The sequence below is a fragment of the Nerophis ophidion genome, unplaced genomic scaffold, assembly GCF_033978795.1.
Source record: "Nerophis ophidion isolate RoL-2023_Sa unplaced genomic scaffold, RoL_Noph_v1.0 HiC_scaffold_446, whole genome shotgun sequence".
NCBI classification, from domain to species: Eukaryota; Metazoa; Chordata; class Actinopteri; order Syngnathiformes; family Syngnathidae; genus Nerophis; species Nerophis ophidion.
Window position 1 is genome coordinate 1 of NW_026907358.1, and position 12,058 is coordinate 12,058.

General features: G+C 38.2%; 1 protein-coding gene across 3 annotated transcripts; it reads left to right on the forward strand.

The window, feature by feature from the left end:
• The first annotated feature begins 5,968 nt into the window (after positions 1 to 5,968).
• LOC133548144 (uncharacterized) lies at positions 5,969 to 11,603 on the forward strand. 3 transcript variants are annotated; one of them, XR_009805776.1, is made up of 5 exons: positions 5,969 to 8,763; positions 8,853 to 8,974; positions 9,051 to 9,078; positions 9,160 to 9,230; positions 9,295 to 11,603. XR_009805776.1 is itself a non-coding variant. In XM_061893505.1 (3 exons), the coding sequence occupies exons 1-3, from the start codon at positions 9,066 to 9,068 to the stop codon at positions 9,679 to 9,681; spliced, it is 471 nt and encodes a 156-aa protein (XP_061749489.1). In that variant the 5' UTR covers positions 9,046 to 9,065; the 3' UTR covers positions 9,682 to 11,603. The 3 variants fall into 3 exon arrangements, 1 of the variants encoding a protein (XP_061749489.1); XR_009805775.1 differs by having other exon boundaries at positions 5,969 to 8,974; XM_061893505.1 differs by lacking the exons at positions 5,969 to 8,763; positions 8,853 to 8,974 and having other exon boundaries at positions 9,046 to 9,078.
• The last annotated feature ends 455 nt before the right edge of the window (positions 11,604 to 12,058 follow it).

Here is a 12,058-nt window from a genome sequence, read left to right on the forward strand (position 1 = left end):
TCCTCTTTCTGCTGTAAACATTGTGAATGATCCACTTGACACTCCCGTGGGGAAACTTTGCTTTGATCAAAAAAAAAACTGAAAAATCCGCAGCTTATCCCAAAATGATTGTGTGTCCGTCTCCTATGTCATTTCCTTATGGAATAATGTTGTAAATGACATCTGTTGGACCAAAACGTGGTCCCTTCCTAACAGGTATTTACTTAGCAACAAAGTCAAAGAGATATCATTTAAAATCATCCATCGCTATTACCCTGTAAAGACTGTGATGGTTAGATACAAAAAGGACATTGATGTCACCTGCACCTTTTGTAACATGCACCCAGAGACTGTTAACCACTTGTTTTATACTTGTGAAAACACTCCATCACTATGGCAGGCATCTGTCGCTTCATCCTGGACAATATTTATGACAAATTTGTGCTTTACTTTAAAGATGTGATTTTTGGTTTTACACTGTATGAACAAAAAATTGAAAAGGAATTCTACCTTTGCAAGCTCATTATTTTATTGGCTAAGTTTTATATTCATAAATGTAAGTTTCTTAATACCCGTCCTATCTTTTGTGCCTTTAAAAAAGATCTGGAACTTTACATTAAAACGCTCTCTACCTCTAACAACAAAAAAGCTGTGAAAACGATGATGCTGTGTTCCACATTGAAGTTGTTTGATGAATCTGAATAAGCCTACGGCTTTGCATTTTGTTTATTATTTATATATATATGTTTTTATTCTTTTTTTTTATTATTTTGAACTTACAACCCCCTGGCGCTGTTTTGTACTGTTTTCATAATGTTTTATAATGTTGTATATTGTTGTTTGTCTTACTGTTTGTAATTGTTGACATTTATAAATAAACCTTTAAAAAAAACAACTAAGTGTTGGCTTTCTTCTTCTTCCTTGTTTTAGTTGAAGGTAGGCGCACTGACAACCTTCAAATGTTACGCCACCTACTGTTTCCCCGCTTCTTCTTCTTCTGACGTTAACTGATGGCAAATAACGCGTCATGTCCGCCGCCGTCTGATAGAAAGCATACATTTTCAAATCATTTGAAAATGATGTCCTAGCCAAAAAGGGCTATTTTCAGATGGACATATAAGGAGAAAATGAACTTGATGTAAATCCTGAGATCGCGAGATTTGGCACGGCACTCCATGAATCTGTCCAATCAGATTGGCTTTTCCTGAAAAACACGCATGCGCATTAAGTGGGCGGATGTAATGATTTCGATGGGAAGAAATAATATTCAGCATCGAAGGAATAACAACTGAAAGTAAGTAATACCATTTATTGTTTCTCTTTTGGTATTTATATGACTTTAACACACACCAGTTATTTGTTTTAAACTACTGGAACGTCACGCAGTTACGGAAATAGAGCTATAAATGCCGCAAGCACCTTGCTAGAAGTTGTGATAGTTACCTCCACCGAGGTAAGTATAATAACAAGAAGTGAAATAACAATGAGAGAAATAAATGTTCAGAGAACATTTGAAGTGGAACAATATACATTACTGAACACATAATATAGAGTTTTACATTTACAAGAAGTTCCACCTATATTCCAGCAACCTTTGTCTGTATTTATCTTCCACCCAACTCTCTCCTTTGAGGCACACATTAAAAGCGTTACTAAAACGGCCTTCTTTCATCTCCGTAATATCGCTAAAATTCGCTCCATTTTGTCCACTAAAGACGCCGAGATCATTATCCATGCGTTTGTTACGTCTCGTCTCGATTACTGTAACCTATTATTTTGGGGTCTCCCCATGTCTAGCATTAAAAGATTACAGTTGGTACAAAATGCGGCTGCTAGACTTTTGACAAGAACAAGAAAGTTTGATCACATTACGCCTATACTGTATATACCTTTATATACATATATACATACATATATACTGTATATACCTTTATATACATATATACATACATATATACTGTATATACCTTTATATACATATATACATACATATATACTTTATATACCTTTATATACATATATACATACATATATACTGTATATACCTTTATATACGTATATACATACATATATACTGTATATACCTTTATATACATATATACATACATATATACTGTATATACCTTTATATACATATATACATACATATATACCTTTATATACATATATACATACATATATACCTATACTGTATATACCTTTATATACATATATACATACATATATACTGTATATACCTTTATATACATATATACATACATATATACTGTATATACCTTTATATACATATATACATACATATATACTGTATATACTTTTATATACATATATACATACATATATACCTTTATATACATATATACATACATATATACCTATACTGTATATACCTTTATATACATATATACATACATATATACTGTATATACCTTTATATACATATATACATACATATATACTGTATATACCTTTATATACATATATACATACATATATACTTTATATACCTTTATATACATATATACATACATATATACTGTATATACCTTTATATACGTATATACATACATATATACTGTATATACCTTTATATACATATATACATACATATATACTGTATATACCTTTATATACATATATACATACATATATACCTTTATATACATATATACATACATATATACCTATACTGTATATACCTTTATATACATATATACATACATATATACCTATACTGGCTCACCTGCACTGGCTTCCTGTGCACTTAAGATGTGACTTTAAGGTTTTACTACTTACGTATAAAATACTACACGGTCTAGCTCCATCCTATCTTGCCGATTGTATTGTACCATATGTCCCGGCAAGAAATCTGCGTTCAAAAGACTCCGGCTTATTAGTGATTCCTAGAGCCCAAAAAAAGTCTGCGGGCTATAGAGCGTTTTCCGTTCGGGCTCCAGTACTCTGGAATGCCCTTCCGGTAACAGTTGGAGATGCCACCTCAGTAGAAGCATTTAAGTCTCACCTTAAAACTCATCTGTATACTCTAGCCTTTAAATAGACCTCCTTTTTAGACCAGTTGATCTGCCGCTTCTTTTCTTTCTCCTATGTCCCCCCCTCCCTTGTGGAGGGGGTCCGGTCCGATGACCATGGATGAAGTACTGGCTGTCCAGAGTCGAGACCCAGGATGGACCGCTCGTCGGGACCCAGGATGGACCGCTCGCCTGTATTGGTTGGGGACATCTCTACGCTGCTGATCCGCCTCCGCTTGAGATGGTTTCCGCCTCCGCTTGAGATGGTTTCCTGTGGACGGGACTCTCGCTGCTGTCTTGGATCCGCTTGAACTGAACTCTCGCGGCTGTGTTGGAGCCACTATGGATTGAACTTTCACAGTATCATGTTAGACCCGCTCCACATCCATTGCTTTCGGTCCCCTAGAGGGGGGGGGGGGTTGCCCACATCTGAGGTCCTCTCCAAGGTTTCTCATAGTCAGCATTGTCACTAGCGTCCCACTGGATGTGAATTCTCCCTGCCCACTGGGTGTGAGTTTTCCTTGCCCTTTTGTGGGTTCTTCCGAGGATGTTGTAGTCGTAATGATTTGTACAGTCCTTTGAGACATTTGTGATTTGGGGCTATATAAATAAACATTGATTGATTGATTGATTTATATAGTATTGGAGTGTCGAAATGACAAAAGGAAAAGCTGGAAAACGATGAAGAAGAACTGGTAAAGAAGTGGAATCAAATAAAAGATCAAGAAGGACTGTAAAGTTGCTGAGTAGACTGGTATAGTGGTGGTGCATTAAACTGGCAGCAGATATAATATGTGATACTTTCTTTTTCTTCCTGCAGTCATCCCGTCCTGCAGCATGCACCTATGTGAATGTGGAGAATGACCAGCAATGTCCAAGTAAGTTATATGTATATGCCTGTTCTTTCTTGAAGTCAATTAGTTCTGATTGAGATTTACAGATAAAAAGCTGTCCACAGTTTGTCAGGAACAAACATGAAAATATTGCTTTCTTTGACCCTGATTACATTAGCACATATGAAGAATGAAACTTCAAATAGGAGTTATCTCAGCATGTGTAATTCATGTTTTTGGAACCTTTCACCTCCAAGTTAAAGCTGGTAGGTAACATCAGGTCATGACTAAGGATGTAACAATATCAACATTTCACGGTATGATATCGTCATAGTGTTAAAGCCAGGGTAAGATATTGTTACAAAAATGTCAAAGTGTGTTAAATGACGTGGGAGGAATGTTTAGGATAAACACACTTACTGTAATTGAACACAAACATCATTTTCATATGTTGTAATCATATTTATCATTAAAAACAGGTATTTTAGGTGCAAAGGAATGGTGCAGAATTTCAAGTAACACACAAAAACCAACATTTTCAAATAAGTGTCTTTAAACTGACATAAACAGTAAACATCCAGTGTAACTAATGTAGAACAATAATGTTTCTTTTGCCAAGAAACTATACTGTGTGTCCGGTATGTTTTTTTTTCAATACAACTTGGTATTATTGTGGGTTTGATGACCTTTTTAGCACATTCAACAATACTGCCATTATAATGCAAACAGTGATCATTTTGGTCACAGTAACGGTGATATGACATTTTGATATTGTTACATCACTGCTGTTTAGTTGAGTGTTTTTAAACTTTGAACTTCCTAAGAAACTGCCCTTTGCAGTCCAAATTGTATTAGTTTGTAGAATACTGATTCTTAAGAGTTAACTAATAATTTGACTTTTAATCATGTAAATACCTCACAAATGCATATTTTCCCTTGCTGACATCTTGGTTTCACATGAACGATATTTTCCAAATAACGGTTCTAACATATAACTCATTCTAATATATTACTCCTATTCCCTAACTTATTGTAGACATTGTGGTGTGTAGTGTCAGCAAATGTCTTATTTTGTGCATGTCCACATTTCCTCTGGTGAGCTGCAAGGGCTCTGAGTCGATTTGGAAATGGTCTGGATGAACGTGGCATGCTTTACCTTGCAGTATGCAGACTTTGTTTAAGGTTCAACTAACACGACAGTTATAGGCACAGAAATATTTCACAGCAACAATTCCTCGGCTAACCGAAGCACAAACGTTCCCATCACTCCTGCACACTTCCACTTTTTCGCCCTTCTATAATGTCCCGTTTGAACCTTGTTTTCCCACACGGCGGGTTTTCATGGGAGAACCAGTTTACTTCTCAGATGAGCCCACTTAATATTGTCAGAAAAAAACACAGCGACTGGTGTTCTCGTTTGATAGCGTCACACATCACGGCGTTATTGTGACAATTTTGAAATCAAAATAAGGTTATATTTAGAATAATGTTGCATCCCTCGTCAAAATCCTTTCTCATAGGTTTGGTTTGCTGTTGTGTATTTACTAATGATTGGCATTAGCATCCACAACTTTCTTTTTATAGTGTGTGTTGTATTGTGATGAGTTACATTTAACACTGTGGATGATGTGTTACCACAAACGCAGAAGATACGTAAACATGAACTACAATGCGCTCAAGATGTGGGGAAAAAGGAAATGCATTCCATTAGCTGGATTTGTATAATGTGTTCAATTTATGTCAACTTCCTTCTTGTTTTGTCTGGTTTTTTTTTCAATGATTTGAATCTTTAGAGTTTTTTGGTTCCTCTTCTTTGTGTCAGGGGGTAGCAGCAGGGTAACACTGCATGAGGCGGTGCCCCCTGAAGGAGCCCAAAACACTGCTCTTCAAATGGAACACATCCAACCTTCAGGTGACCGTGCAGGATGTACCACTCTGGAACATCAAGCCTCTCCCCACCTGCCAGGTACACCCACCGTCTTCTGTGGCTGAATAATGTTTTGCTGTGAATTTTGTCATAAAGCAAATCCTGCTCAAATGTGACAAACTTTTGAGTGTAAGAATGTCAGCGATATGCTGAGATGTTATACGTTTTGCCTTGTGACAAAATGTTATCAAAAAACCTTTAGTGATTTGTATTCTATTTTAATTTCAGCACATGAAAATATTTCTACTTCTGACCATCGAAGAGAATGGAAAACCATTTTCCAGATCAGCCCTCATACATCCTCCTGATGGCCTAACAACTGAATGACATGTCGATGCTGAGTATGATCCATTTCAATCATTTGAGGAAGCTCTCCCTGATATAGGGGATTGGATGTACAATGACGGACATACGTTTAATGAAGGATTTGAAGATGGTTTGAGTGAGGAGTGTGCAGAAGAGTCCAATTTCAAGGACACAACAGACAAACCAATACATGACAATGCATCAGAAACCATGGCAGAGTGCCTTCTGATCAGCATGGGTTATGTAAACTGTCCTAAAGTCACAGGTAAGGCCCTAAGCCATATGCTCAAAATGTTCAAGTTGCTTTATCCCGATAGTCTGAACACAGACTGCTTAAACAGTGTGCAGAAGTTCCAAAACTTTTTTTTATCCCACTCTGCATCATCGCCTACTATATTACATAAATCCTCCAAGAATTGTTTTGGGCCAATAGAAAGTAAACAAATAAAATGCCTGCTTTGTGGGACCAGTGTGTCAGAAGAAAGGTTCTAATCCTTTTTTTAAAGTATGTACAGATTGATTTCTTGTTTACCACAGCACATTCATGTGCCAAATGGGCCCTCGTTGGTGAATATAAACATGCAGGTTTTTCTTTGCTGCAAGATAGTGTAACATATGAGACATGCAGTCATGTTATTCCCCTATTGGAAACCTCTGCAGTACAGTAGTATTCTTGGATGACATATTGGGTAAAGTTGTTTTCCTTGACTTCACATCTATGCCTGGCATAGTGATTGCAGTTCATTTCCCCAACACACTTGAAAAGTTTGAAATAATGAAGAACTGAACTGGCCTAAGAAGCCACAAATCAAATCTTTAATCATTGTTATAAATGCTCTGAAAATACACACTGATGTGATGTTGCCGTGGATTCTGTAAATATGTACTGTATATGGAGTATCATTGTTGATGATGTTTTTGCATTGTGTGTAATATTTCAGTGGCAAATATATTACATTTACTTGTTTAATAAAGCCACTGTCTTTTTTAATGAATACATAGGCCTACTATGCTACTGCATTTTAATATTAGTCCTTATGATGGTGGTTGGAGAGCCAAATATCTTCTGAAGTGGTACTTTGTTAAAAGAGTTTGAGAACCACTGCTCTAGAAAGTTCACAAATGTTAAAAGCTCTTACAAAGTGTCTTGTGATCATATCAGTATTGTTTGGGTTCAGTTTTAAATCTCACAATTGTAGTCACCGAGTTACTGTACATGACGTGTGGATAAGAAATCAACAAATTAAGTCCAACTTTATTTAAATAAACCATTTAGATTACAGACCATATATCCATATTGTCTGAATTCATTATTTTCTCCCAATGTTGGCATGAGATCAACTGGAATATGATTGAGGTATAACTAAATTGAGCCCATTAAAATGCATTTTTTTTAGAAAACGGGTATATCTAACAACTCAAATAGTGAGCAGTGAGAGACAAAACCAAGTATATCTCTCACTGAGACATCATTGAGACATATTGAAACGTATACTCATCAATTGTCTTTTTGCCGAAATAGAAAAGAGACATCTGAGAACTCAAACAGTGAGTAGTGAGAAACAAAACCAGGTGTTTCTCTCACTGAGTCATAATTGAGACATATTGGAGACCAGCTCATTCATCTCTCATTTTGGTCTTAGTTGAAATGGGGAAAAGAGATAACTATTAGACAACTATGAGATCTCTCATAGTGCTCACTGTGAGCCTTATTTCTCAGGCGATACATTTGAGAAGAAGGAGAAAACTACTTTGGTCTCCATTAGTGCTCTTTTATGTCTAGGAGATATATATAAGACATACATGAGATCTCATCTTCAATTTTGCTTTGCTATGGGAAACAAGTGTTTGATGAGCATTCCTCAACTTTTTCGGTCTTTTTTGACACTCGTGCCAGCTTTTTTTAAGCATGTTGCAGGCATCAAATTCCAAAATGAGCTAATATTTGCAAAAAAAAAAGTTTCTCAGATCCAACATCAAATATCTTGTCTTTGCAGTCCATTCAATTGAATATAAGTTAAAAAGGATTTACAAATCATTGTATTCTGTTTTTATTTACCATTTACACAACGTGCTACTTCACTGGTTTGGGGTTTTGTACATGTTGACAGTACATTGCAGTGTTATTTTGTTACAGCCGTGCCCACTGTGTGAAGTACTTTTGCAAGACTCCTAGCAATAATATTACACTTCACCAAAGAGCCTGCTGTAAAAGAAATGACCATTGAATGAAGATACATACTCAGGTCACCGTGATCTGAAAAGGAGAGTGAAGAATGTTTTTGTATTCCCCAGATTCTAATCATCTTGGATGAATAAACAAGCAATTCCTAATTTCACTTGGAAATGTGTTTACTATAAAAGTGTAGCACTGTTTCCACACAAAATACCTTCTGTTTTTGAAAAGATGCCCATGTGTGTCTTCCAGGTTGAACATTCCACCCTTTGTGCCTGCCCGGACTGTGCTGGAAGGCCTCGAGTCAGAGGATGCGTGTGAAGACAAGAAAGCTGTAAAAAAGGAGATCCATAGCAAAAAGGTCAAATAAGTACAAACAAGTATTTTACCTCGATTATTAACAGTTTATTTTGCCCAAAAATGTTAAGGGAGCCAAAAAGGACAAAATGGAAGAGGAGAATACAGACCTGCTCAGACTTTGCCACACAGTACCGCTGGAGGTGGTGAACTTAGGTAAGAATCCATGTTTCAAGGTTGATCGGGGTGGGGGGAAGACAACGACACAAAGGTGCTCCTCTTATTTAGACTTTTTGTTTATGGAGGTGGGAAAGGTTACGATCCAGAGAAGAAAGACTACTCAGGTTTTGAGGCCTGGTTGCAGTGTTACTATGTGGATGGAATGAAGTCTGTACGCGACCACAATGGCAGGACTATGTAGTTCAAAGTATGCAAACACATTTTCATACGTAACAACTATATTTGTAGCATGTATTGACTAATAGAAAATGGTGTCATTTCAGGGCGATCCAGGTCCTATGGCTCCTAAAGGTAAACGCCAGAAAAAATAGTTGAGATACCATTACACATAAGAGAAAGCTTAGTGTGTCTTTATCTTTTCTCACACACCAGAATCAAAGTCTCCAAAGGCCAAAAAGAGAAAAGATACAGATGCAGACCATGATTACCCCCGCAAGAAAAAGGTATATTCAGTAGGTAATCACCACCAGCACATAGAAATCTAACCCCATTGTGGCTGTACTTCAGGTGTCCAGGAAACACAACTCTGACAGCACAGTGAAGAAAAAAGCAGCCAAAAAGCCCACAAAAGCAGCAAAGGAAGAAGAAAATGGACCTCAAGAAGAAGCCACACCCAGAAGAAGATCAGCAAACACACCTCAGCAAGAACCGAAATCCACGTCAGGCAGGAGGAAAAAGAACAATACAGAGCCAGCTGCAGGTCTGATTCTAATAATACTCCCATTTTCTGAAAATATTAAGAGCCTGATCTTTGAGGATCCAATTCCCACACACTTATCTGTGTGCGCAAACTATAAAATTGCATGTACTGTTGGTGGACGTGTTGTATGTGATCTACTTTGTGCAATTGATAGCAGCAAAAGTGGCACAGATCACCCTATTTTTGTGTACTAGAAGCATTATGTGCCCTTGGAAACACTTCTTTCCCTCTACATTCATGTTATTATGCTCTCCACACTGGAGGGGGGCTTATATTAGATTATAGCACATATCGATCATCTAACACCTTTTCTGCAATATAGAATCACAGTATGTATACTATTTGCAGCAGGAATGATCAAACTGCATATTGCAAGACATTTTTTTTAGGAGTTATACTAAATACAAAAAAAAAAAACGCAACGCTTTTGTTCTTGTTCCCAATTTAAATGAACTCAAAGATCGAAAACTTTGACTATAAACACAAAATACCTGTTCCTCTCAAATATTGTTCACAAATCTGTATACATTTGTTAGTGAGCATTTTTTCTTTGCCAAGATAATCCATCCCACCTGACAGGTGTGCCTTGAGCTGTCCAAAATAAAAGGCCACTGTGAAATGTGCAGTTTTATCACACAACACAATGCTTCAGATGTCGCACGTTTTGAGGGAGCGTGCAGTAGGCATGCTGACTGCAGCAATGTCCACCAGAGCTGTTGCCCGTCAATTAAATGTTTATTTCTCCGCCATAAGAATAGAATAGAATAGAAAGTACTTTATTGATCCCTGGGGGAAATTCAGCACCACAGTTCGCTCACAATAAACAATGATAATAATAAATAATATAATATATATGAATAATATAAATATATTCTACATTTAAGTGCAGTCAAGGAACATATGCATTATACAGTCTGATGGCTGTCGGTGTGAAGGACCTCCTGTGTCGTTCCGTGTTGCATTTTGGGAGTCTGAGCCTTCCACTGAATGTGCTCATTCTCTCTGCAAGGTCCGAGTGTAGTGGGTGGGAGGTGTTGTCCATAATGGCTAGGAGTTTTGCTAGACTTCTCTCTGACACCACCGCCAGAGAGTCCAGCTCCACTCCCATCTTGTTACTGGCCTTCTCTACCAACTTGTCCAGTCTGTATGTGTCCCTCACTCTCAGCCCACTGCCCCAGCAGGCCACGGCGTACAAGAGGGCGCCTGCCACCAGCGACTCGTAGAACATCTTCAACATCTTTGTACAGACGTTGAAGGATCCTAGCCTCCAAAGGAAATATAGATTCGGCTCTGTCCCTTCTTGTAGAGGGCCTCAGCGTGTTTTGACCCATTCAGCTTGTTGTCCATGTGTACTCCGAGGTATTTATAATCCTCTACCATGTCCACATCCACCCCCTTGATGGAAAGAGGGGTCGCCAGAGTACTCCTCCTCCTTCCCAGGTCCACAACCAGCTCCTTGGTCTCCGTAACATTGAGCTGGAGGTGGTTCTTTCCACACCATGTGACAAAGTCCTCCACCAGTGTCCTGTATTCCTCGTCATCACCTTCCTCAATACACCCCACTATCGCAGAGTCATCAGAAAACTTCTGAAGGTGGCAGGACTCTGACTGATAGTGGAAATGGGTGGTGTAAATGGTGTAGAGGAAGGGGGAAGAGTACTGTAGCCTCCGGGGCCCCGGTGTTGCTGACCAGCCTGTCAGACACACAGTCCTGCAGTGGCATATACTGTGGTCTGTCAGTCAGGTAATCTACAACCCAGGACACCAAGGGGGCCTCCACCTGCATCTTCTCCAACTTCACACCCAGTAGCCCAGGCCGTTTAGTATAAGCCGCCTCCAAAGGTGTTTCAGAGAATTTGGCAATACATCCAACTGGCCTCACAGCCGCAGACCATATTGATTGGCTGAGACCTGCCACCCGGACAGCTGCTACAACAATTGGTTTGCTTAACCATAGCATTTCTGCACAAACTGTAAGAAACTACCATGAATTGATTAACGTGGACCCCGACTTAAACAAGTTGAAAAACATATTGGGGTGTTACCAATTAGTGGTCAATTGTACGGAATATGTACTGAACTGTGCAATCTACTAATAAAAGTATCAATCAATCAATCTGTCTCAAGAAAGCTCATCTGCATGCTCGTGGTCCTCATCGGGGTCTCGACCTAACTGCAGTTTGTCTTCTTAACCAACTTGAGTGGGCAAATGCTCACACTCAATGGCGTCTGGCACAATACAGAGGTTTTGGTATGTTATTATTGACAGCGAAACCACGTGCATTTTATTGATGGCATTTTCCATGCGCAGAGATACCGTCACGAGACCCTGAGCCCCATTGTTGTACTAATCACCCGAGGCCATCACCTTTATAAATAACATTTACTAACTCATGTTGCAAGGATCTGGAAGCTAAAAACATCCCAGTTCTTGCATGACCAGCATACTCACCGGACATGTCACCCAGTAAGTAATTTTTGAGAGGAATATATATTTTCTGTATAGTAAAAGTTTCAGATCTTTAAGTTCAATTCATGATAAATGGGAGCAAAAACAAAAGTGTTGCGTTT